At 37.4% G+C, this 27,607-nt stretch overlaps 1 protein-coding gene across 2 annotated transcripts in view; it reads right to left on the bottom strand.

Annotated features, from left to right (window-relative positions):
* The window catches only part of LOC128991887 (amyloid beta A4 precursor protein-binding family B member 1-interacting protein-like), an 82,540-nt gene that overhangs the window by 36,966 nt on the left and 17,967 nt on the right, over positions 1–27,607 (bottom strand). For both annotated transcript variants that reach the window (XM_054415148.1, XM_054415147.1), the window contains exon 2: positions 8,413–8,538. In XM_054415148.1, the coding sequence (XP_054271123.1) occupies positions 8,413–8,532 (120 nt within the window). In that variant the 5' untranslated portion in view covers positions 8,533–8,538. The remainder of the gene's footprint in view (positions 1–8,412; positions 8,539–27,607) is intronic.

Here is a 27,607-nt window from a genome sequence, read left to right as displayed (position 1 = left end):
ACGCGATAAATCGTATGTACGTAAAAACGAGTGCATTTATGTACGAAATGATCAAATTAAGAGGCAAAAGTGTCCTGGGTTTTAAAGTTTACAGTTTGGTATGGTTGGTTACAGTAAGCCCCCCATACACTATCGAACATGCCACCCGACCTGACAACCTGACCTGACGACGGACCCATCATCCAACCTGACTTATGTCGGGTGTTTCCCACACACTATCGAGCATGTTACCCAACAAGTCAGGTGAAATATTAGTTCTGAGATGGATTTTGAGACGACTGTTAGCTGTTTCAGGGGGATTTTTTAGCGATGATTTTAGGGATTTTTAGAGCCTATGGAACTAGGCTCTTAAATTTTCAATTTTATTTTTAACGAACTTTAAATCACACATTTTGGATACAGTTCCTTACACTTTTCCATCAGGATATCGTGCCCCTATGTGCATGTTTGTTGCAATATAGTTTACTTTTGACAGCCCACAACGCCTTCTGGTCTCTGTAGAGTTAAATAAATTCTGACCAGAACTGTTTATTATTATTAAATGACATTATGGAAAAATGGGACGGTTATCACATCACGCACAACTCGCTAAATACAATTTTACTGGAAACTGTGGCTAGGCGGGCGAGCAGTTCGACGGTTTCCCACCACACGGTCCAACATGTCAGGCGGACGGCTCGAGTCGGGTGGTGCTATCGGACCGAGCATCCGACCTGACATATCCGTCGAGCATGTCGGGTCGGAACCCACACACTGTCCAATATGTTCGACAAGACGTCGGATCCCAACATGTCCGTCCAACATGTTGGATAGTGTATGGGGGGCTGTTCGACGATGAAAATCATTATGATCTTTACGCCTTCCAACAAGCAAGGGGAAAATAACGCACGAGCGGTTCCGATTACCGCCCCAAACATTAAATGTAGAGTCCGCAGAGATTTGTAAACTTGAAATCATCCCCAAGAAAATCAAAGTGAATCTTCTCACCCTAGAAAATTACAGCATCAAACGATCCAAACTTGATAATAAGGTTATCAGCCAAGTGTTTTTACTCGTGGACCCTCCTGCTTCTGCACATTAAGACACCCTCCTGCTTAACTCGGATCATTAATTAATGCTTTTAGAGAGATCAAACGCGCCTAAGGGCTTTTTGTTGGACTCCATCCTGCAGTAAACAACTTCTACTCACAAATATTCACGAATTACGCATCAAGGAATTCAAATTTAATCACTAGACGATAACTAGATCAATTGATTTCTAAAATAGAGACTACATTGGACTGAATACGTTAACGACTTAATGAGTGGAAAACAATGTTTTATTCATAGTTATTAGAAGCAACTAGATTCGTTTAACGAACCATATATTTATTCCCTGTTCTATTTCAACATATCGAAACGGTCCACTTAGAACCGAACACCTCGATATAATTATCCGAAGGGAGGGTTTCTGGTTTTAAATGTCCACAAAAAGTAAAGAAACCCAAGCGAGAATATCCGGCAGCTGGCACGTGGACGTGGGTGAAAACAGCTGCCTGGTCCCGCCATCTGTCAAGACATCAGTAGGACCAACCAAACCCTGCAGCAACAGCTGGCGCCGCTAGGGTGGCCAACCTTGAAACGTGATTATGTAAACAATTATAGTAAATGCTCAACGCTTCAACTACACGCACACATGCGAAATGTGGCGCTGAACGTGCATGCACGTGCGAGCGCAGCAGCGCACCTACAAACAGATTCTTCTCTACTGATTAATATCCCCGCCGCAGCAAACCTGCAGACTAATTTTGCTTGCTAAACACATGCCATTCCCTATTAGAAGATGGTGAACAGCACACCATCAAGTTAGTCAAAGTACTGGAGCAGCTACTACAAAGGAAGGAGGAGTCATGTCCTTGTCCTAGTCCTATATTAACTCACTACCATTGACTTCTGGATACAGAATTTTTATTCAAATAGAATGAATAACTACGTTAACTTTTACTGTTTATTCCAAAAATAATTAAAACGGTATAGCATGACTACTTCGGACTACTTTCATTAATCAAAACTCATTTCACACTGGAATGTCATGATCACGTCAGTTATGAATTACTATACATCTCGAAGCTTAGCGATGTAAAATGTAGATATAAGATCAATTTCAAGAGCATATCTAATAAACGGTTCTTCCATGTAGACAACGACACGAACTCCTTAATCGTGTGCGTCAAAATCATTACACATCAGTAACTTTAGTTCCTTACTATTTTATTTTATTTTGGTCCCTAGTTCCTTACTATTTGAGACTTATTTCTACTTACAGTAGTGCCGTTCTAGAAAGTGACCGATTTGCACAACTAACTGGTGTTGTACGGACATCGACTGAGCCAGTGACCTGTGAAGGAGTCCACGAGTTTATTCCACTTACAATCGCGTCCAAGCTCGGAGGTTTCCTAGTAACAGTATCAGCCTATCACATGACATGACACGCCGTGCTGCACGAGTCTTCAACACGCCAACCACTACAACCACCACTACCCTGGGCTGAATATTGGCTTTCGGAGAAATTCATTTATGGGGATTTTATCCAGAGACCCCATGATTCAGGAGGGAGAGGTGTCATGATTCAGCCCAAAGTAAACTTGCTTAGTAAATTAGCAAAGAAACAATTAACCATTGTGAGCAATAGGGCGAAGGATAGTGAGGTTTGAAAACTGGACCTATCTAACACACCCTCAGAAGTTGTTAATATGTCAAGCCCGGCGTTGGTATCACTTTGTATGCAGCATTGCAGCAAGTCAGAATACATAATTTTTATTGTGTTTTCAAGGGGGTTTAAGGCAATGCTTATTAACTAAATTTTAAGCTTGGATGTCCGGATATAGAACACTGTTCTGCTATTCAATGTTTGTATTGACTACCTATATCAAGGTTTTAGGCTCAAAACCCGGTTAAGAAGTTTTGAAAGTTCGAGCAAGAAGTTTTGAGCATTCATTTTTTTACAAAAAATCATTTTAAATCAAATTCTAAATACAATAAGCATATAAGTATATTACAAGGTCCATCCCTATTGGAACGCCCAATTCACTGATTAATTTCTCTCGTATGGTTACCACGAGACAGATCAGCTCGTTTCACACAGTTGCGCCCGAGGCGTGTAAAAATGACCGATGTCTCGCACGTGCTGCTGCCAACCTAATAAATCTAATTAAATACGTGTGACGAGCAGGAGCAGGCCTACCAGCCTAGCGTGCTAAATCCGACTCAAACAGCTGAAGACCGGCACCATCACGACGTGAGAGAAAAAAAACTCCGAAACGAAACGTCAATTCCATTTAAGTGGTTAGACGAGCAGCTGCGAACTAAATCCCCAAATCCGCCGTTCCCTGTATCGCCACCGAAAGGAACTTTGAAACTTTTCCAGTTTATCAAAAGTCCACCCATAAACTTTGGGAACGGGCACAATCAATTGGTTCTCTGTAAGGGGTCGGAGCAAGATTGGGATCGATAGATTTTATCACATTACCAGACCTAACTGTAATGTTTTATAACTTGTACTTTATTTCAGTAAAAATATTATTATGATTAAGAATCACAATGTTGGCTAGTGATATAATTGGCTGTCAGAAACTAAATTGGATGTACAGTATTGCATAAGTATCAGGAGCGCCCAATGGCAATTAATCTTGGGATAAGGCATGAAAGATGTATTGTATTGTACAAATTGTCAAGCACCATATCAGATCACTTTCCGCAAAATCAATTTTATTTTAGTACTACTTATCTCTATAGAATTAGCCAGCGGATTTTTTATAACATATAGTTTCACATTTGTAGAGGAACAATGTGTATTTAGTTTTATAGTTTTGTTGGATGTTTGGATATCCGATATACTTTTGACGTCAAAGGTTTTTATGTGACTTATGACTTGCCGCAAATTTGTTTGTATTTGTGTTTTCACACTATTACGGAAATGTTTACGTTCTTTTGGAGCATTCCAAGTCTTAACACTAATTTCGTTACTACCTACCTAATCTCAAACGTTTGTATAGTAAAACAAAACTATTTAACAGTGATTAATGGTTAATCATTAATTAATGGTTGATTAATGGCTACTTTGCGTGCTAAAATAAGTGCAAGGAAGCCCACTTTGGCAGGCGACTGTAGGCAAATTACATTTCGTAGCTAAAGTCCAAGAGACAACGCGCTACTCAACCTATCTAGAAAAGAATTCAAAGTTCGCAAACGTTTCTTCGATAAGTATTCAGCAAATGGACCACTAGACAAACTTTACCGACAGAAAGTTTTTGAATCCCCCTTTCAAAACTTAACAGTGATTTTCCCGTCTACCGTTCTTAACGAAACTTTAATATCAGTCAATGTTTCAATAAACGAATAAAATACCTCTGGTTAATGTGCCCCAGGCTAAAGTAACACTAAGATTGTAAAGTTGTACTACTAAAGAAAGTTTTAAAAGGTTGAAAATATTAGAACAAAGAACATAACAATCTTTGCCCATACAAATTTAATAGTGTCATACTGCATTATTGATTCCATAAATTAAATTTACGATAAGTTCAATTGAGTTATTTTTCACAAAGATGAGTTGATGAAAAGAGTTATTTAACTAAAAGACAAATTACTACATAACATTTGATATGCAAGTAAAAACAATCATAACGATTTACCAGTAAGGCCAACTCCATTCCACTATAATACTGTAGACGCACCGTTATCTAGTAACTATCGGATAGACTATTTCAGCTCGGTTGATAAACATATCATTATTTTATTTCCCTAATGATTAGCCAGTAAATCTTTTGTTAAACTTTTGTTGAAGAAGATCAATGCAAATAAGCAAAACACTTTGTTAAATGTCAACAAAGCAACTATACTATTAGTATTAGTATTAACAGTTTATGAGCTAATTCAAAACAACTATTTTCTTGCTAGCTTTAACTCTTTATTATTAACTAGGCAACTAATAAACGTAGTGTTAAAGATGCCAACCCCGAAAATATTATATTGAATTTATATTTTTAGCCTGTGTAATCATATTCAACCCTTTGCCTACCATCTGTTACACTGCCTTGACAACACTTTCCATCATTTTGGACCGTTTTAGCTGTGAGTTGTAAACCGACAAATGTCCGATTGTGTCTCCGCGGTGGCAAAACAAGTCATAAACTATAACAGAGTCAGCAGTCAGAAGTGAATGCTGTATAATTATACATGTCGACACAGACTATTGCGTGCGTTGTACAGCGGTGCGGTACTTCGGTACTTGGCGGTACTGGTGTGTACCTACCCAGTTACCCTGTGTACAGTGTACAGATTAACACACAGAATCTCTTCGGCATGTTCAACAAAGTTTCAACAATCGTACCATCATAACTTGGAATTAATTTTAAGGGGAACCAATCATATAGCTTTAATGGTATCTTCGACTATTATAAGTGTTCAATTCCCATGTAGCCAATTTTTGAATCTAAATTTTGAGAACGTGAAATAGTAAATTTGAAATCAGATGGAATTTTAGCCCAAATGGTAAACTCTAAGCTTATAGTACCAATCACAAGCTTTTTTCAATGATTTAAGCAACTGATTTTGGATTAAAGAGACAAATTTTAGTAATTTAACAGCGAGCTCGGAATTCTCGTTGTTGGTATTACATGGAATTACCACGGACAACAGAAACCTTAAAGTAACAGACATTAAAGTATTATATTGTCTGTGGTATTACTGTGCAACGGAGTTTGTGGTTTTATGTAAATTTATAGCATGACACATAAATTTACTATAACAGTACACAATTGTTGTAATTTTGTAGTATACACGACACAAAGTAAACGTCTAAAGCATAAAACAGACATTTTAAGTTGATAAAGCATAAAGCAGACATTTTAAGTTGATATTTTGAGTTCAGTAGGGCTCCTGTATTAAAATGTTTTGGTAATTCTAATTATAGATCGAAATTATTGTAATCGATATTTTAATTTACAGCACTTATTCGAAGTACAGTCATGAGAATAGACTACAAAACTTAAAATTGTTGTAAAGTAAAGTCAAAAGTCTCTCATGCTTTCCCATCAGAAGCAGAGCGGTATGAATGTGAATTGTTAATCGCGCTGCACCGTTGGGAACGCAGTGTAGCGGTGTGTGGCTGTGTGGCCCACTAGTGGAATTAATGGTTGCGCCTGCAGACAGCAGATACCGACCTACAACCGCAACACACGCATGTACTGCGGGCTGCCTGTCACACAGCGCGGCGCTGCCACTGTGTGCGTTTGATTTTCACCATCGCTATTTTTACGTTTTATTGTACGTTGTACGCAAAACTGTCCAATGTCCAATCCTTGGTCTTGTAACTATCTAACATCGACCTTTAGCGCTGTTATTCAGTGTCGTAATACAGTCTTCGATAATTCTTCAGGTTGGATTGTAAATTTTCATTGTATTGATTGAAATGGTTGTACAATTTGTACGAATTTACAGTAAACTACCGAGATTACTAAAACGTAAATACTTTTTAATATAATAGATTAACTATACCACATCGAGAAATTTAACTAAAATAAACCACTGGCACAAAAATAAACTTTCACTATCTAAAAAAAATACATCAAAAGTTATTTAATGTAAATTAGAAGGAATTTCGTTCTAAATGTAAATCAGCGCACACGTGCTGTACTTTGAGACAGTCTGAGGTACAAAGGTCTACTGGTGTCAACAAGAAAATACTCCACCGTGTTGCAAATCAAAACAAACAACATACTAGTTGAATGACTTTATAATAATGTCTCATTAGTGGTAATGGAAACTGGACAGCAATGTGCAATATAATACATTTGTATAGCTCACGAGTGGTGTTATGTTATGCAGTTAACGATATTGTTGCTTTGTAATTATTTTTTGTACATAAATATAATTTTTGTTTATTTTTAACAAGTAAACTATTGTGCATGTCCGAGGAAAATGGTAATTACACTGAGTCGGATGAACCTTTCAACATGTAGATAGGTTGTTTTTACTTTCTATGGATAAAGTATTGTTTTCGTTGAATTGAGTTGAGGTATCCGTTTTGGGCCCCCCTCAACCCAAAGAGGTGGTTTTCGAATTGACGTATGTCCGTGTGAATGTCTGTTCGTCTGTATGTGTGGATGTGTACAGAGCTACATACCACACCTGTAGTCCAATTTTGATGAAATTTAGTATGTAGGTACTAATCCATGGTAACACCAGTTTTTCACTTTTTTGAAATTTTAATTTTTAATGGTGATTTTCCCACAAAACCCCATAATATAACGGGAAAATAAAACTTTCTCGAAAATGGCCCAAACTCTTATAGTAAAAATTTAGGATGTTATAACCCTTTAAATTCTGAACAAAATGGTATAAATTTCATTTCTGTACAAATTTCGGTTTAAAAGTTATTGTAACTTATGCTATTTTTCCATAAAACCCCATAAAATAACAGAAAATCAGATTTTCGAAAAGAAATCGGAAAACAATTTTATCCTATCCTTACAACTCTAAACAAAATAGTGCAACCCATCATTGCTGAAAAAATTACAGTTCAAAAGTCATAGCAACATTCGTGATTTTCCCTACAAAAATCATAGTTACTCCATCCCATGATAAAGGTTGTTTGGGAGAATGTATGTGCTGTTTGTAGCTGTAGTACTCTTTATCACAATAAATGTACTGAAAGATAAGGAAACGAGCCTGTACTTATGATATACTAGCTGTAACCCGCGGGCATTGCCCCGTTTAACTTCTTAATTTTCAAGATTATCTCGTTCGCATGGCTCAATCACGTCCTGGTTGAAGTTTGTTCGCTACGCTCACTCACCTTTGGGTTGGAGCTCGTTCGCTACGCTCACTCACCGTTAGGTTGGAGCTCGTTCGCTGCGCTCACTTGCCTTCAGGTTAGCTCGTTCGCTACGCTAACTCGCCTCCAGGTTGAAGTTCGTTCGCTACGCTCACTCACCTTTTGGTTGCAAATTAGCTGTTGTCATAAATGTAAAAGAAATAATAGTGCTGCACCCTGTTGGTAATCCTTGTAACTTTAATGCTATTGAACATCAAAGAACAGAACCAACTTGTTTAATTGAAACAGCTGCTGTTAAGATTCAATAATTCCATTTCTCATAAGGTTAACATGGGAAACTCCAGAGCCACTGGGGCGGAGCCCGAAAGGATTTTTGAAATAAGAATATGCCTATATGTTAATCGGGAATGTGAGCAATCATCATGCCAAATTTCAGCCCAATCCGACCAGTATTTTTCGCGTTCACTTGTCACAAACATACATCCATCCATACATCCATACATCTAAACTTTCTCATTTATAATATTAGTAGGATTTACCCATTAAAGTAAGTATAAGCAAATATGAACTCTATAAATAAATCAGAGATCACAACTTACCACTGTCAGACTATCTAGCTCGCCCAGCCAAGCGTTCAGGAGCTTCTCAGGATTGTCAGGATCAGATTCAGGATCAGAGTCGACCTCCGAGTTGTACGACGAGTCCTCCTGACTCTCCATCCTGTCCTGAAAAATAATCAGAATTCGTTATCATGTAAACAACAAAATGCAGTACGTGGAATGTTTTAAATTTGAAAATTGTAAATTGAGGTAGCGTACTATCCTCTCTGTTCTGTAATACTATTGAAATCCAACTAATCCATAACTTCTATGTCGAATGTATATTTATCAACGTTTTAAGATGTTCAAGTTTTATTCTGTAGATTAACGGGTTGTAATTGTGCAAGGAACAGGCTGCGAAACAACTCGAAAATCAGAGTACAATAGTACAGAATTATTCAACCCCAGTGCAAAGAATTAATTCGTCTTTTGTGTGAGTAGGCGAGTAGGTAAGTATTTAAATTGATATTTACGACCAAACTAATTGGTTTTCAATTCTATGCACCACTTAAACAGTCGTAATAGCTATTAGCATTAAGGACCATAAAATTATGGTTTCAGATAATGGAATCAGGATATAAAATTGTGTTTAACTGCCGCGAGCTATAGGAATGCAGTAGAGATTTGAAGCGGTATATCAATAAATCCATTCCATTCCATACACGATTAGCATTTCATTTAACTCTGAACGATTCTTTGATAAAGTGCATTTAGTTTTTGCTTGTAAAAATCAAACATGATTGTTATCAACAGATACTTTCAGATAATTGGCAATTGTTACCAGCGGTTTTATGGCTTTCAGATACTAGACAGATGGTTTGTTTTAAGATAATCTTAATTGCTCAAAGAAATTCATCAGTAGCTTTAGAAGTGTAACCTGTGTAACAGTATCTTTTAGAAGCTGCAAAGTGTTGAAAAAAATTAACCAATACATATCATAAAAATTGGGTAATCATAGCGTTGACCGGACCTCAGAGATGTACAGGGAATTTGTAAAGATTCCAGGTGATTTTAGGCATAAGCAAAGACAACTAGGCAAAGCAACAAAAAATAGGTAATGAGTTTAACACGAGCCTAGCAAGTTGAAAAGAATTTTTAGAATAATTACAGAGAAATGTATTGTTAAAAGAGATTTTGCACATTTCATTTAAATAGAAAAAATCCCTCGTCGGAAAGCACGTGCATACCTCGTAATAGCTACATAGAATTATTGCACGAACGTCAAACAGAATAGTGGGTGTCTTCCGTGATATTCAAATTTTGAAACCATTGAACCATGTTGTCGTCACCTTGAAAAGCGAGATGTGCTAACAGCTGTAAACAGTTAGCTAACTTATTGTCTGTTGTTGTGTTAATGTACCACCCACAAGCTAACTGGCAAACCGAGCTTGCCATTGGTCGTGTACTGTTCGGCGATTTGTCAATCAAATTGTGACTCAAGTATACCCTTGATGTGAAACATAAATCTGAATATTGGTATTTTCACACATCCAACGATGGTAAATGTAGGGGCAGTAACAATAAGTCGTATTGATGAAGCTTAAGATTGGCTTGATTTTCAAATTATTTATATGTATAGTTAAATTGTCATGTAATTTAAGATGTTCTCTATATTAATTTTTTAAGTATCCAAACCTTAGAGTCATTAATTTTAACACAAAAGTGAGACATGGACCAAACAATCATTATAGAGCTTGAGCCAAATAAATACCAAAGTAAAAACTGGTGCATGTAAGCTGAGGTTGAGAGAGATTAAGGCAAGGGTTGTAAAAGAGGATGAGGGGTAGCGCGGTATTATAAGCACTCAAGCTGTGATAAGGGCTTATCATAATTGTTTGTACGGAGATAGCTGTGCAGCCTCCAAAGTTGATTTTATAATGCCGCAACAGCATTAGTGTTGCTCATACAACGTTAGACATGATCATGCAGTATTAGTATGCTAAGACAACATCAGTGTTACTCGGACAGCACAAATCTTGCTTGCTACGACAACATTTAACATGATCAAAAAACATTAGTGTTCCTCAGAGAGCATTAGTGATTGAACAACATTAGACAAGTGTATACAGCATCATTAAAATGTTGCCCAAACAACACTTATCTTGCTACGACAACATTGGTCATTATCATACAGCACTACTGCTGAGACAGCATTGTAGTCAGAATCACAGTAAACGACAAGTCTCCGTTGAATCATTTACATCAACACTTTATACAATAACACAAGTCCTTTGAGGTTGACGCACTTTAGCATTAACCATCCTTTGTAAGATGCTTTGTTCAAAATGAGATTTGGGACTTCTCTTCCTTTGTTGTCACCTAATAACAATGCTTGGTAAAATCCTACTTTGACTTTGGACGGTACAGAACGTTTTAACTAAACGTCAGGGTCAGACAACCTTTTTGTCTTTGTGATTAAATTTTCATTTGAAAAGAAATGCCAACCTTTTAAAGAATCTATGCCAACATTGACTAAAATGTTTATTTTACAAAAATGAAAAAGAAATTGATGGATTTTAAGTTACACTATACAAAAACCAAATTTTACCTCCATCCACTTCAATTGGGGGTGAGTTGGCCTATTTAACAAAGTTTTAAATACTCTTTACGTTAATGTTAAACAAATTCAAACCCGTTGAGTATCAAAACCGATCATGATCCCTTCATTGACTTATACTTATCAACTATTGATGCTAATAAGTTAACCTTGTGCAGTAAGTAAACTGCAAGGGAGAGGCGTTACATGGAGTGCAGTACAGGCTGTATATTGTTTGATGTATAGATGGACAAGTAAAGGCTGTATACAAGGTCGATGGAAGGCCGTTCAAGTTTGCTCACTCTCGATTGTTATAATGTTATCACTGCCACATTATATAACGTACTACATATTTCCATGGCCTTTACAATGCATGAATGATACAGACGTTTCTTTCGTAGTGGCATATGGACATATTCTTTCGTGGTGGCGTGGAGGGACATATTCTTTTCGTCTTGCCAAGTACACCTGAACAGTTAGGTAAGAGACCCGAGTAGTTAGGTAAGAACTACGGAATCCAGTAGGACTTTTTCGAGTTGATTTCCTTACCCAGGAATTTTCTGGACTCATAAGTTATTTTCGGGGGGTGAAACAAAACTAAATTTCGATACAGGGAGTTGTATTGCGTTTCACGCTCCCTGTTTCAAAATATAGAAAGGCGAGCGATGTTAGAGCAATAATCTGCTCTTTTCATCTTTCAAAGTTAAAACTCCATCGGCTGCGTACATAATTTCATTGCATACAATGTGCATGGTTAAACGACACATTTTCTAATTCGCACTACAATTTGAACCTTATCAAGGACTGAAGATATAGACCTACCTTCTACAAAAAATGGCATGGTAGTTCTCTAGAATACCAACGTAAACTAACTTTCCGAGACCGGTAACATGTTGTATAAGTTCTTTGCATTCAACTTGTGATGGTATAACTAATATATTTGGGGGTTTACATATTTAGAATACAAAAATTTGATATATTCCGGAATATGTCAATGTCGTTTCGTCCAATCCAAGGAACTCTTTGAACAGAAGTAAAATGTAAAATACGTCAATGACTCACCATGGTTCACCATTTAATAGATTCAAACTGTTATTTTGAACTAATCTTTGACTTAGCCTGGAGAGAGACAAAGAGATCGCATAGTGGAAGGGGGTGGTATAGAGACGACGAGGAGAGGTTCGCGATGTCGCTGATACTTGAGTAGTTAGGTTGTGGTTAACCATCAAGACTCCGTCTACTCATTCTGTGCTTATAGGTACAGGTAAAACTTAAATGTGTCATCTAGAAACAACACACACTTGTATATAATCAATTTTAATTGGAACTTTAAAGCAATGTTCTGATACTGTTCTCTATATTTTATAGTTCTGCGTAATCTCGTGTTTTAAAATCTTAAACTACAGGTTAAAGTAACAATAGAAAATCGTATAAAATTGATTCTCATGTCTAAACTTCACGAATGTATGTCCCAGACGTTTGCTTACTTTGTGAAGGCGATTGACAAACATTGACTTTTGAACATTGAAGAAGACACACCTCCTACATGGATCAGCTGTAGCAACTCTTATTATAACACGTTTTTATTGAACCCCTCAAGGAGTGCGATATTTACGATATTTCTCCCTTAATTTCGGATACTTTGATATTTGGTTCAATATGGCATAGACCTACCAGTTATATGATTAAAAAAATGGTGTATCCGACAGAAATCGGTAATTTATATCATTGCACTGTCAGAGGACCGTCCCAACTACGTTCATTTTTATTCAACAAATCATTTAATTTCATTTATTCTATAACTGTTGTTAGAGCTTTAACATGAGATTGGGACATCTAACTCTATCAATTCTCTTTGTTATACGTTCTGAATGTCTGAGATATCGTTATACTACAACATCTGTTACAACGCTACTTCAGCAGGATCAGCGGTTAACGGACGCCACGCCGCCAGCGTTCCATCTGCGTGCTAACTGCTGACGTCTTTGGCCAATTAATAGCCGGAAACCAAAAAACACGCTACCACGGCCTGGTCTGACCGGCAACATCCGTGCCACAAATCACCATACGAGACCAATTAAATAGATGCGAAACAAATCAGAACTTTTTGTCACTCTGCCAGAATGTATCAAAAGTGTTGTTTCTCGTAGTTGCTCACCGTTATTAAAAATCTATTAAAGTAACTAGAGTAGCAAAAAAGTTAAGTTTCGTGTTGACCAATTTAATTTCAATATTAGATAACTTTATATTTTTACACCAAGAAATGTTTTTATTTACAGGATAAGCAGTTGTGCAGGAATGTTTTTAAAGTACTAAAGGCATACTGAAGTTTTGAAAAATTTGATTTGATCATTCGATAGTAACCTAATTAAGTCTCGATCGTACATTCATGGATTGTGACAATGAGGAATAAACGGTTCTACCTGAATGTTTTAAGTATATTCAACGGGTTTTGACAACTTATTGCACTTCATCATTCCAAGTGCATGGAAATGTTTTGATTATCAAGATGAGTATTTGTACGGAAATATTTTAAAATCTATAGATCACGTTAAAACATTAACCATTTTATCGAATTCATAAAACAATCAACCAATCACAATTACTTTTGTCTAAACAACCTTGACAGCAAAACACAATTAAATTTACGACGAATCCAAGCAAACCCAATCAACTAAAGTACTAAACAACTTCCTGTAAACAACAGACGTTCAGGCAGTAAGTCAAGTGCAAGCAATGGCCGTAAAATAAGACAGGCACGCTCAGAATGCAGAGGAATCCCCAGCGCAAACAGGGAACAGCAGTGGTCCAAAAGTAGCGCCCTGTGGCGACCAACACAGTCTTCCGGCAACAAACTGGAACATCTGGTCGGAGATAGCACAAAGCAACCAGCGCAGCATGCGTGGGGTTTATAGTCATATAAAATATGCGGACGCACGTACATTCTGTATTTTATAAATTATTTACATTCACGAATATAAACAAGGAATGGTAGTGCAAAATGCCATATGCTCAGATGAACAAGATGCACGTTGACCGTACACCCACGAACAAATAATAATTAAACAAATGTGTACTAGTTATGTTGCATTAATTCACAAAATATACAAACTCTTTATAAAGTTAAATTAGATTAAAACTGCTGACTTATCTGCATGTGCCAGGTAGTCATATTTACATCATTCATAATTGTTTGCGCTAACTATTCCATTTATCTGACATTCATTTCCGCCAACTGCTAATCGATTTCTTTGAAGGTATATCTCAATACCAACAATAACAAACGAGTCATATCCCATATCTCGTACGTCAATGAATAATTGCCGTAGCAAATCCCCCTAAGTAGCGGGCCAAACGAGGAATATGCAACCCCCAACATGTTCGTATACGAGAAAAGGCAATGCTTAAATAGATCTATCAACAAAAACATTAATTTGAGTCCTGACTTAATATATTATCCCTTATGAATAGTTAACTATCCCAGTCAATAGATCACTCGTTTAACGTGATAATCTACCGTATGCACCACCAGTACTGACTATGCAGACTGCAGAGCACGCTGCGCCGCTGCAGCAGGTAAGTGTGTCAGCGCGGGGTCAGCAGCGGCCCGGGGCTGCAGCAACATCGCGATCGTGGCGGGAGATCTGGCAATTAATTGGCGGGAAGCGAAAAAACCGTCATCACGAACAGCCACTGCCTCCTGCAGCACTTACTTCGCTCAACGCCTTCTGTGGGACAAGACCAAGACTGTCCAAGGTATGTGTAACAAGATTACGAGATGTAAAGTTGAAGAATTCGAAGAGTACATGGTTCCAAAGCCTCAACCCAGTAGGATTTCAGCTCACTGGACTGGAACATCACGACGGTAATGACTTCTTACATAAACAAGTTGAGTAATGTCAAACACATTGATTCTGAGCATCCGAGTACGGGAGTAATTGTTATAAATTGTGAATGTCGCTGGTTCGATTCCATTTGGTGACAGATGACATTTTTCATTTGGCTATAAATTAATTATGCTCTCTAACATTAGGTCGTTACTCGTTATAGGTGTAAATGACCAGTGCTTGTACCGTGTCTTTAAAAACATGACAATTACCAATAACACACATAAGAAGGTACAAGGGTTTCCAATTTCTCGATCTTGTAAGGTCATTTTCGTTTCACAATGGAAATAGACGTTTTAAAACATTGCTCGACTATATCCGTAATTCGACACACTAATTATTAGAAATAGAGTGGTGGTTATGGAAACCACCAACGTTACACAATCCCCACTCAAACCCAGGAATACAACCAAATTAACAGTTTATTAGGTGGCCTCGTAGGCAGGGATTTATAGGGAGGAAATGGGCCAGTTAATCTGAGCCAACAGGTAGACACAATAGTTGTATCGCCCCTGTAGAGATAAATCTAGCGGTGTGGCAGTGTAGAGTGTAGGACGACGGTGGGTCGTGGGGAGGTGGGCGCCATGTGGGTATCACAGGGCAGCGCTCTAGGTCGGTTCTGCCAACCTGCGAGAGATTGGGAACACAACAACGACAAGCCTGGAAACAAACTCACCCTCACAAAATAATGCAGCTCTAAATCCTAGGTCGTGCATTAATTGCGCCAAAGAGTTCCTTAATTGCACCAAGCCCTCAAAGGGTCCCAAAAAAATGTGTCCTAGTTGCGCCAAGCTCAAGTCAGGTGGGGGTGAGTTGCTGGCAAAAGGAATGTCCTTGTTTACGTGTCATACTAATCTATCCTATCCTAACCTACTCAATCATACCGAAGAGGGCCGCCACTTGGCGCAGCTAATGGACGTATCGGGTGGCTCCCTGGAGCAGTTGGCGCAATTCAGGAATACCCAACTACCTGGCTCAGATCAGTGGGTCAGTTGGTACAATTAATGCCCACCCAAAAACTAATACAGTACATAACATCGTAAAAACAAGCATTGCCAGTAAAAATCTCCTAACCAACTCATAGCTTAAGTCCTAACAGTCCCAGAACGCTCGAAATTTCACTATCACACCAACCCAACCAATCACAACAACCACCAAAAGCCCTTTCTAAACTCACCCGAAGATCCAACAATAATTTTACCCTCATCAACGTTTTTCTACGTGTTCGACCAGTCAACGACAACACGCGTACATTTTATCACCGCGTAGAATCTGTTCAATTCACGTAATTTCCCAACACAACCACGACGCATGTTCGTGTTATTTCCGATGTCATACTATTTACTATTGTTTGATCATCACAGCCATCATCCGCCTACGCAGGTCACGATGATGATCCATCGGATTTATACTTGAGCCACGATCTTCGCTTTCTAAATCCCTTTCTGTTGTAACGAGATAAGTTTCCGCTATTATCCACGGTCCTTTCTGGTGGACTATTATATCCCGGAGAGTAGTGCTAGCCTATTGAGCCGAAGGTTGTTGGTCCGATCCTAGAATGGAACATTTAGTGAAGTGTTGCGCTGTGAAGTGTAAAATGCGCTCCAAAATATTCCGGAAATGAAACAAAAATCAAAACAGGAGTTGACCACAAAATGAGAAGTTTACATGCAGTATCTGAAGTCAATGGTCTAAGTCAGTGACAGTGTTGTCATCTAATTTATTCCAACTTTGATTCGTCCGTCATAATTCAATAAAGGAAGTATGCGATCGTACAGTACTAGTTTTATATCACAATGACTCTAAAAAGCAAGATAATCTTACAATTAATTACTAGTTAAATGGGAAACCTACTAATTAGTACAAATTATATAAAAATATTTGTTATTTTGCTTGCATGAATCAATGAAGAATGACGAATAAAATATACAAATAAATCTAGTGACACACAGTAATGATGAGAAAGACACAATCTTACACTGACGAATCATAATTGAAATATAAATATTTTATTCTCAATATGGGTACCGGTAATTCGCTAAAATGAATGGAGTAATTAACTTCTCTAATTGATCTTTGGCAAATGAAAAAATCACAAATCCCCTTAGATGAAATAACAATGTAATCCTCTCTGTTGCTCATTAAACGTCCAACTTGGAGAAGATTCCAACTAACTTTCGAGATGTGATTGGAGAACTGATCAATAAGTTGCATTGTGTTTTTACAAGTAATATACATTATAATCAGGGAACTAATACGTAATCACAATCCATCTTAGGTAGGACGTAAAATAACTGATTACATATTGGTTACATTTGCTCATTTAGAAAGATATACGAGCAAAACAAGACTTAGTGAAATTCTAATGAATTTTAATCCCAACTCTTAACTATCTACCTTAGATGATCAATATTATTATTGTATATGTTGGAGAGCAGTGTAAAGCTTCAAGAAGATAACATGTGAACAAAAACGTTAAAAGGCTAGGTTAATTTTTAAGATTGTTTTCATACAGCAAAGAGAATGTTGCTGTAGGGAGCAGCACTACAGCTTGTTTGTAAACTTTATTGGGTCCATTTACGACAAATACAGAGAAGCGTAAAGCCGGCCTCTTTACAAGGCAACATTTCAGCAACTTTATCACAGGAACAGCTGACTTCTGTCTCCGGCATTGTTGGTTTCGACGAAAAAACTTGCAAACATATGGCCTGTGCATGTCACTGTTCTAATAATAGCTGACAGTTGACTGGTGCTTATAAATGAGCGGCGATTAAAATTAGCTACCATTTTACTCGCAAGTTACGCTTCAAACAAGTTATATAATGCGAGCGTTAAGAGTAAACAGCAAACGGTTGCAGTATTTATCAAAATATAACGGTTAAAATGAAGGGATCAATCAACTTAATTGAAAATGTACTCATTTCTACATACTATCACCAAATCCAACCAAAATAAGGAGCTTGTTGATTTGATAAACAAAAAGGTAAAGGGGAGGTCATCACAATTGCTTATAAATGTAACAATACCAGAAGTTATTTACACACAAAGATATTGATCTGGATAAAAATTTCTGCAGTTTCATAAAGTACTGTGCAATTGGAAATAGTTGTACAAGTTGTCCAGGAAATAGCGAATTAGGTCTACTGTTGTAAGTGAATCTCTGAAAAAACTCTTGTTGATGGATTGAATAATGTTTTAACAGCACTCGTCTACCCAACATTCGAGTTAAATGGTCCCTTTATCACGTTGTGACAGTATCATACGGTAAGCGAGAGGGTGGCGGACATGGGGACATGTCAAATGTCACCGTGTCACTATGAGGACTGGAGAGGATACAAGAGATGTGTTGATATGCCGGAGGTGTCCTCTGTATCCGGTCGTCCGGTCCTCTATCGCTATGCAACAGACACCTACGATTACCCATCCGCCGGATGTTCCTCTTCCGACCTCTGCAGAACATATACATAAGTGATACGTCTGATGAGGGTGTAGACTGTAGAGTCAGAAAGTATGCTTTGAGGTGTGCCTGTGCATATTTTACGAGTATAATTTTCAGCATTCATGGGATGGAACTAAAATGACCACAACTTTAGAAGGACGCGACTGGTTTCGAAAGTATTTATAACTTGTCATATACTATCAAGAACAAATTTGTGTTTTTCAATCACGGAATCTATCAAATGCCTCTTTTATACACAAAATAGTAAGATAAACCAATTTGGGGGGAAAATTATGTCAAACAAGAACAGCACAGTCCTATTAAGACCTTCTAGAACCACTGGAAGTGCAAGAGGATGTGTGAACGAGGCGGGAGTCAGCCTCCCACATGTGTTATATTTTTATCAGCTGTGTCGCCGATTGCTGCAAAAACTGACGTTCAACACTCACACATTCACTGCACTGCAAAATGCTCACTCCTATTATGGATATAGTCTCAATCTTTGTAATAAGTTAATAAAATACCGCATGGAAATGAAAACGGTTCATACAATTTGAGCATTAACAGTATATGTAAATGCAAAATCAAACTTAATTCTACCTAGCTGTGTTAAATATCTAGTTTTGATACTGATGACGAACATCAATTGAAACGGCTGATAAAAAAATACTCTATACTTCCACCTTAATGCAACAACTACTTCATTGACAACGAACTTTTCATCACACAATCTTGAATGAAACCATCAAGCGATCTCGAGTATCTCAACAATGATGAGTTCTTTCATTGTTTGGTGTTTAGCAACGTACAGTTGGCACTCCCAGCCACATCATTGCCAACAATCAGTTTTTCGCAACAATTGTTTAAAGTGTGGTTGTCTTCACAACATTACGTCTTTGGAAAACATGTACAATTTACTGTATAAAATTGTGTCAGGTTTAGATTGTTAATTTATTAATCAACTGACATGCCAACTACGATTCAACCGCTGAAGGTTTTAACCAGAGAGCACAGAATAGTTTTGACACTTAAACTTGTACCAAGCCGTGTTTAATCATGTTTAACTAAGTTAACACTCAACCCAAAGTCAATAGAGAAAGGTAAACATTTCAACTTGAAACAACACCGTTAGTTTCCTTGTACCGGAGTTCCAAACCAACAAAAAACAATTCACGGAAAACTGATTTACGTTGACACGAAACTAAAATAAAATTTATACTTTAAAATATCGTTTGATATAATTCTACTTTGGCCATTAAAAATATCTATTATAAAATAAATTATGTGCTCGGTTCCAGATAATATAATTCAGTATTTTGTGGTTTAACCTTTACCAAATCAAAACCATTACGATTTAGGTTGTTTTTTTATTAAAAAGCTTCTTATGCTCTAAAATTGTAAAGATGAAAATGAACTAGAATTGAGCCTCATAACGTAAATTTGAACGCGCAACCTAACCAGCAAAACTGTGTATCCAACTCAACGTTAAGAAGTTCAAGTCTCCTGGAAGATTTTGTGCTAATACAGATCTCGAGATTAGATTATATAACGCTGACATACTACGTGCAAATTTAAGGCAAAGACGAGTGAAGAAAGAGATTACGGCTGTTACTGACTAAGATCATCTGATTCTTTGGTGAATACTGCTCTAGTAGACAGAATAGGGTCATCTTGCTTTTGAGGGCTTGTTAACAAATTTTCACTTTGATACACAAACCCTAAGCAATGCAACACATACATTTTGTTCTCCAAAGATCTGCCATCTTGCAATATGCAATAATTGATCGAGTTCTCTGATTACTATTAGAAGAGTCAGTTCGATGGCAGTCAATACTCAGACTGGAATCCAAACATCAATTACGACCAGTAACATTATCCCTCTCCAAATTAAAACACATTAAACAACCGATCTTACTCTAATCCAATCTGTAAACAAAACATTCTGAAGCCGCGTTACTCACGCGACTAACACAAAGCAGGCCGGAACGACAAAAATACTCATCTTTGTTTACGATAAACATTGTACAGTATCACCTATCTGAGGCAGACGGTCTTAGACAAACACCCCCCCTCCCCCCCTCACGTAGCTAGGGGAGACTAACTCCCGATAATCCGGACTCCTGAGTGTCACCGGCTATTTCGGTGTCAACTCATTCCGTCTCCATATACGGTCTGGGACGTCACTTCCCGCAACTTCCCGTTCTTCTTCTTCACTTCCTCCGATCCCCTTGGAGACAGACTACGATGTATTGAGTGATTGAAAGCATTGATCAAAAGTTGGAAGTTTTCAGTGTGACGGAGCGAGTGTCACATGCAGGGCGGGATGTAGAATTACGTTACATGTTTACTCAACTCTGCAAAATGTGAACACACTTCATAGTAGATTTATCATTCTTATGTTGTAGATGGGGACAGTTTTAAGCATGTTTGTCCAGTACATGAGGAGAGAGTTTCTTGGTTCACGATTTTTTCTCTAACCTATTTAATTGACCTAGGTACTATAGTAGGGTACTTTTTCATTATAAATGCAGAATTGTAGAGAAAAAGTTGTGAAATCCACCCAAAAGTAATTAAATTATAAGTGATAAATAATAAATATCAAGAAAACTAGTTTTACCTAATAATGAGAAGCCTAAAAAACTGCTGTTCTTAAAGTCAATGGCTATGCTCAAAATTTCATTTTCCATTAGAATAAAGATATTAGATTTCATTCAATTTGACTACTTGGTAACCACACAGTTTTCAGATTTTCTATAGGAAATCTCAACAAACATTTACTGAAACATGTTTTACAGATGTAGAAAATAAATTGTACACGCAGACTAGTGTTATTTAATTTCACAACACTTCGATGCGGTATGATTATAAATGCATAGTGAGTTTAAATTCTATATAACAAACTAATGTAACCAGCCAGATGCTCAGTAGCGGCCCCGGGCTCATTAATAATTGAAATCATAAGCTCAGTTAATTAGATTTACATCACGAATTACTGAATTAGTATTTACCCTTGTTTAGCTCCACACGTTCTAACTCAAACGTTATAAAATGCCCAGTGCACGAGGATACCACTACAAAATTCATCTGAATTAAGCCACATTCGATCAAAACAATTACCAACTTGCAATGAATAATCCATTGAACCCAGCGCTATCTGCATCGTTAGTATCAATGGTGATATTCAACTCTCACAGCTCATAAATGCATTATATAACGTCCAAATCAGCCTTATCAGATCTTATCACTAACATGATGCATGAGTGGAAAATCCACAAATTGTGTAAGGCCTTAATTGCAACTGATAAATTGCAATACACACGTGTTATAGCGTAGGATATTTTAAAGTCATTATTAAGTGTGTGTCATGAAATAGATGGCCCACCCACTTTGTCATGTTTCCGAAAAAATCAATTGTACCCTTAGCAGTAAGAGGGCATCGATGTATATACTCAACATTATACATCGATGTATTGGAGTGTCCCTAAACGCAATTTAAAATGTTATGCTTAGGGGCACTCCCACATTGCTAAGGGGTTATAGTTCAAATACGTAAGAATTATTCTATTTCATTGTATAGAACATAGATTTACAACCAACTCTTCAGACTCAACGTGACATGAACTCAACTATAGTTTCCTCACTACCTAAAACCCCCACGTACACAGGACGCCGGCTGAATACTAAACTGTTCATGTTCAATATGAACTCACCGTTCAACCGTCTCGTTCCTGTCTTTATTAAAACCTCTAGAACTGGGTCATATCTTTTATTTTTATCACACGCAAATTAAATTAGAGCTGTAAATTCTAGCGTGTGTTTGCCGTTCACAATATTTTAAGAGAGACTTTTACGAGACCGTCCTGATAATAAGCCATGGTATAATATAATGGTGGTATGTAACTAGCAACCAGGTATTGATTTATTTCTATGAACACCTCATCTTCAAGGCAGCAGCTAGTTGTGTTTACCTCAACACTCCTCAATGAGTCGTTGACGTCACCAGTTCGAGTTCTTATAACTCGTGAATCAACGGTTAGTCAGCGAAGCTCGGCCCTCAAGTGAGCTGAAAAGCTGTAAACTTGTTATCACCGGTTGTTTGATAAGAGATGATAGCCTAGCTGACACTTCCACCGAGCGTGGATCCTGCAGTGTCCATGGTGTATAACTGGAAAAATTAACATAGTCCAAGTCAAGAGTGACATATCCAGCTTTTGATTTGACATTTCATTTCATCATTAAGAACAGTAAAGACTGTAACGCCCTATGAGCGTGTGAGTAACTCATTTCACTTCTGTAGGTTCTTTTTGAATAAACAATTGGCTGCAACTGGTCCATATAGATAGGATGTCAACTTTCAGTGTCAAAAAGTCAATGATTTTACTGAACCAAATATGAAATATGCACATTTGATTTTATAACTACTCACTTCCTGCAATGCTTGATCCCTCTCCTCGGCCGAAACTATTCGTAAACTAGCTTACAGGAAAAATCATGCATGTACATATGCCATTTGCCTGTTATTGAGTTGTTAAAATCACTTTTCAGATGTGATATTGTAGTGAAAATATTGAAGATTAATTTAGTTCATGCAGACTAAATTGGCGTTTTACAAGATTGTCTTTTCATTATGCCTAGAACTACCATTACATACTAAGAGACTACATTAGCTATGTTGGTGCAATAATTTCGAAACCGCAGTCACATCAAAATCAACAGTTTTCGACGGAATAAAAGGAATTAAAACGTCGAACATTCAGTGCGATATTTTATATTACAAGGGCATTTCATCAAATTTATGTTCGAGGATTGGACAGATTTTAACCCGGAAGCATCCAAAAGAGCTTCTCCCACAAACTAACTACAACATCCACTCTGTACACTCGCGCCTCGCGAGTCGCGACTTTGAACTCGAGTGTTGAGATACAAATTGTAAAGATAACCCTACATTCCGAGAACGATGCTGTGCCGTGGAGTGTCGGCGTGGTAATTTATACCAGTCGTATCACTGGCGGAGTGGCGCCCCTGGTATTGAACTTCACAACTTGACGACAGTTTACGTCATCGGCATGTGTGCAACTCTGCAAATGGCAGACAGAAATGAGGAAGAATTCAAATTCTTAAACGCAAAGCAAACATTAATTTCCAAGCAAATTGAGGAAAGTACTCCAGTCCATTCGGGAAGTGGAATCTATGTACTATTAGGTTGATACGCAAACTGGCGTGTTTATCAAAATAAACTACGTATACAAAGACAAGTTTATCAAGACGAGGGGTTTTATTACTCGGCGGCACGTTTTGATTTTATACCAAAGTTAAAATAGAATTCCATTTTGTAGCCCCTGAACTGCTTATAAACTAAATTAAAACATACCTCGTCTTGCAGTTCAAATAAATAGTGTATTTTTCAATTTACTACATGTTTCGCCATGTCTCAGTCAGTGCCGTGATCGGGTTGCAATAAGTGTTGTAGGCCTACATGATAATGTTTCGTTCGTACGTGTCAAATGTATGTACAGTTTTGTGTTTAAATGTAAATTTCTAATTTGACGAGTCCAATTCGGATATTATAATGTTTCAAGTCTCAATGTTTCTGTGTACCACTTGAAAATGCCAACATGGCGAAACATGTAGTGGATTGAAAAAGACACTATTTATTTGAACTGCAAGACGAGGTATGTTTTAATTTAGTTAAAATAGAGTTTGCACCTCAAAATAAAACCATTTTGCAAGAATTTTAGCTATTTAAAATCTTGACTACGCGAACTCTTAAAACACAATTTTCTAGAATGGCAAGTCTCCTTCATGGGTGTGCTGTGTATTGAAGAAGTAGTATTTTCGTGCGTTATCACAATAAAGACAAAACTTCCTTTTACAAATTATACATAAAGTTGACAGATAGGTATTTGGTGCTTTCCTTAGAAGTGAAACTTAAGTAATTTCGAAAGTTACAAACAATACAACAATAAAATAAAATCGTTAAAAAAACAACCGCGACAAAAACATTCACTTACCACCTCGTCAAGTGATTCCTCCTTCAAAAACCAATATCGACAAATCCTATGCAGACAGGGGATATTTCTGAATTTCCTTTTGGGTCTGGGGTTATCCCCAAATCGAGCAGACCTATTTGCGGCTGACAGACAGACAGGCGGGGTGAGACACCCAATATAACGGGGGGATGTTCTGTGTACGTGGGGGGGGGGTCAGTCAGACACAGACTGGGGGGGGGTGATAAAGGGGGGAACACCACCGCATTGCGAGACATTACAGGGATTGCCGCATATAAATTTTACTGCTTCCCCAAGTCGTTATGGCGGTTAAGCAGAAACTATTACTGCCCTCGAGTGAGAAGTGTCTTTTAGGGAACTTTATGCAAATAAACAGCTTTTATTTCCATTTTTCCAATTTCAACAAAAGACGGCTGTTTTGCTCAGGATAACTTGTAATACAGTATCTGGATTTCTAAAAAATATAACGAATCAACTAAATTTCCAACTCATTCACTACATGGTTTTTAGCGTTGCATTCGACCCAGTCATCGTCCTGTTCTACCTCTACGATAATGACCTCAACTTAAACCGATACAGGGAATATTTACAACTATGGCGAATTTGGCAAAACAGTAACTAAAACAAACTCCAATCTGAGCCTCTACGATTTGTATACAACGAACACACCAGTGCAAGAATACATTGACAAATTGTAACAAAAACTGAAGTGGATTGAAACGTGACTAACAACACAATTAATTGTTCCGTGTTGAGTTGACGCAACGACATTCCAGTACAAGGTACAAACAACGGATATACACGCGCACCTTGAACTTGTGATTCGCTGTCAACGCAGGTACGAGACTGGCAACACATGGACTTCGGTCCTCTGGCACACGTGATATGTGAATCGCGATCACCTGATTGTGTATTAGCATTGACTATGCATAGAACTAAAGTTGTGTTGAGTTTTACAACAAAAGTGGACAGTAGTTGAATCGATTCCGAAACAGTGGTGATGTAAATTATTTTCTCTCGAAAAAGCTATTTTTTTACAAGCTAACGTAAAAACTGTAGCAAACCACTATTTATGACACATAAACTATCGCAATAAGAAAATAGAACTCTGTACTGGATCACATTTTGGGTTTAAGCTTATGAATTATTGCTTTAAATTGCGGGTGTTGGAATAAGACGCTGAAGGGATAAATCAGGGATTTGAGGTGGCCTTAATAACGTGCTTCCTAAACATGAATTACGTGATAAAATTACGTGAAAAATGATTACGTGATAATCACAAGATAAAAATATGACATGTGATACGATGAGTTAGAGGCAGAAAGGACAAATAAGGGATTAAATGTAGCAAACTTTGAGTAGAAATGTTATATTCTCTATGTATATTCTGTGTATAGGGATTGAACAGCGTAGTCTTCACTGATGTTCGATAAAGGATTTAATCGCATTGTAGCAAGACCTATCGGTGTTTATATTGTACGCTATTGTTCACGACGCACAAAGAATATTGAATCTCTGATCGGTCTCCCATTACAACGAAGATATTTAATATATTTCATGTTATAAACAAAATAGGCTAAAAAATTCAAATCAAATCATGTTTCTAAGTAAGCAAAGAAAGGATATTGGAATTACGAATTGGAAGTTTCACAAATGCACCATGAAACAGTGTTGATCCTTAAATGAATGAGTCTTAAAGTCGTGTTAACAAATGTCTTTTTTAGATTCGTAAAGAAAGCTATACAGAGGAAATACGTAATGGTTCTAAGAAAATCAATAATTTATTAGAATACTAGCTGTACCCGCGGGCTTTGCCCCGTTTAGCTTCATATGTGAACTCGTTCGCATGGCTCAATCACGTCCTGGTTGAAGTTCGTTCGCTACGCTCACTCACCTTTAGGTTGGAGCTCGTTCGCTGCTCTCACACGTCCTGGTTGAAGTTCGTTCGCTACGCTCACTCACCTTTTGGTTACAAATTAGCTGTTGTCATAAATTAAAAAAATAATAGTGCTGCACTCTGTTGGTAATCCTTGTAACTTTAATGCTATTGAACATCACAGAACAGAACCAACTTGTTGAATTGAAACAGCTGTTATGATTCATTAATTCCATTTAAATATGAGTACTCATTAGGTTAACATGGGAAACTCCAGAGCCACTGGGGCGGAGCCCGAGAGTCCGATCAGAATAAAAACCACTTAGTTTTCCTATTTAATGCCTAAAGAATCAGTGTACCAAATTTCAGCCTCGTAGGTAAGTGGGAAGTGGGAGAATTAGTGATGAGTGAGTGAGTCAGTCAGTCAGTCAGTCAGTGAGGGCTTTGCCTTTTATATATTATATAGATATTGAAACACCAACTTGAAAACGCATTGATAAAATAATGTAATACATTTTTACAAAATATGGTATTTCCCATGTTAAATAAAACTGGCGTAACGCATATTATACAATGTAGTGAAAAGCGTCAATTATAAATTGCCCATTATCCGGTTAATTATTTGCGTTTTTAAACTGATGTAATCTAATTCATTAGTTATTAACGACTTTTAAATAAATAACTGTTTGCCCCTGCTTCTCCTAGATACCATAAACGAAACACTTTGCTTAAATTCAATTTAAGTCCATAGCTTAAGAGTTCATTTTATTATCTTGCAATATTTCATGTGACATTCAATGGAGCTAACTATTTGTGATAGACTACACTAATTTGCTCGTCTCACTAGTATCAAATCTCTCTGCTCGTACCCATAAAGTGCATAGAGTAATTATATGAGAGTTATGGCCGGCACTCCGAGAGTATTCATGTAGCTGTGCAGAATAACCAGCTCCGCCAGTAGGAGGTACGTTATACACCGGAGGTCATAATACCAACGATGCTTATTATTTATGGAGCTTTCTCGCAGTATTGAATTTTCACAGATGCACGGGAAAGTCAGAAACTATTTACAGGTTGTAGAAAGTCATGCATATGTGCAAAACGAATGCAGAACAGTTAAACATTGCATTTGAAGGTCAACTGTTAAAACGATGGGAAAAGATTAAATATCCAAGGAATACATATAGGAAGAGATTAAGCTATTTTAAGTGTAGCAAAAGAAAAAAGTCAATTATCAATTATCAATTATCAATCATTAAGATGGGGACGACACTTAGGTGCGTATTTTAACCCAAATATGAGCGAAGGATGAGTGTAGAAGTCGGCAACGAATACCATATTACCATAGTAATGCACCGAGTAATGGCAGAGTAACGAACCAGGACATTGGTTCAATGTAAATCAATTATTCGAGCCTTGACTATACAACTCTATAGTCAATGCTAAAAT

Source organism: Macrosteles quadrilineatus, unplaced genomic scaffold (genome assembly GCF_028750875.1).
Source record: "Macrosteles quadrilineatus isolate MER2022 unplaced genomic scaffold, UCM_ALF_1.0 Scaffold_4__1_contigs__length_99947679, whole genome shotgun sequence".
In the NCBI taxonomy this organism is placed as follows: Eukaryota; Metazoa; Arthropoda; class Insecta; order Hemiptera; family Cicadellidae; genus Macrosteles; species Macrosteles quadrilineatus.
This window is presented reverse-complemented; position numbering and strand designations above follow the sequence as displayed.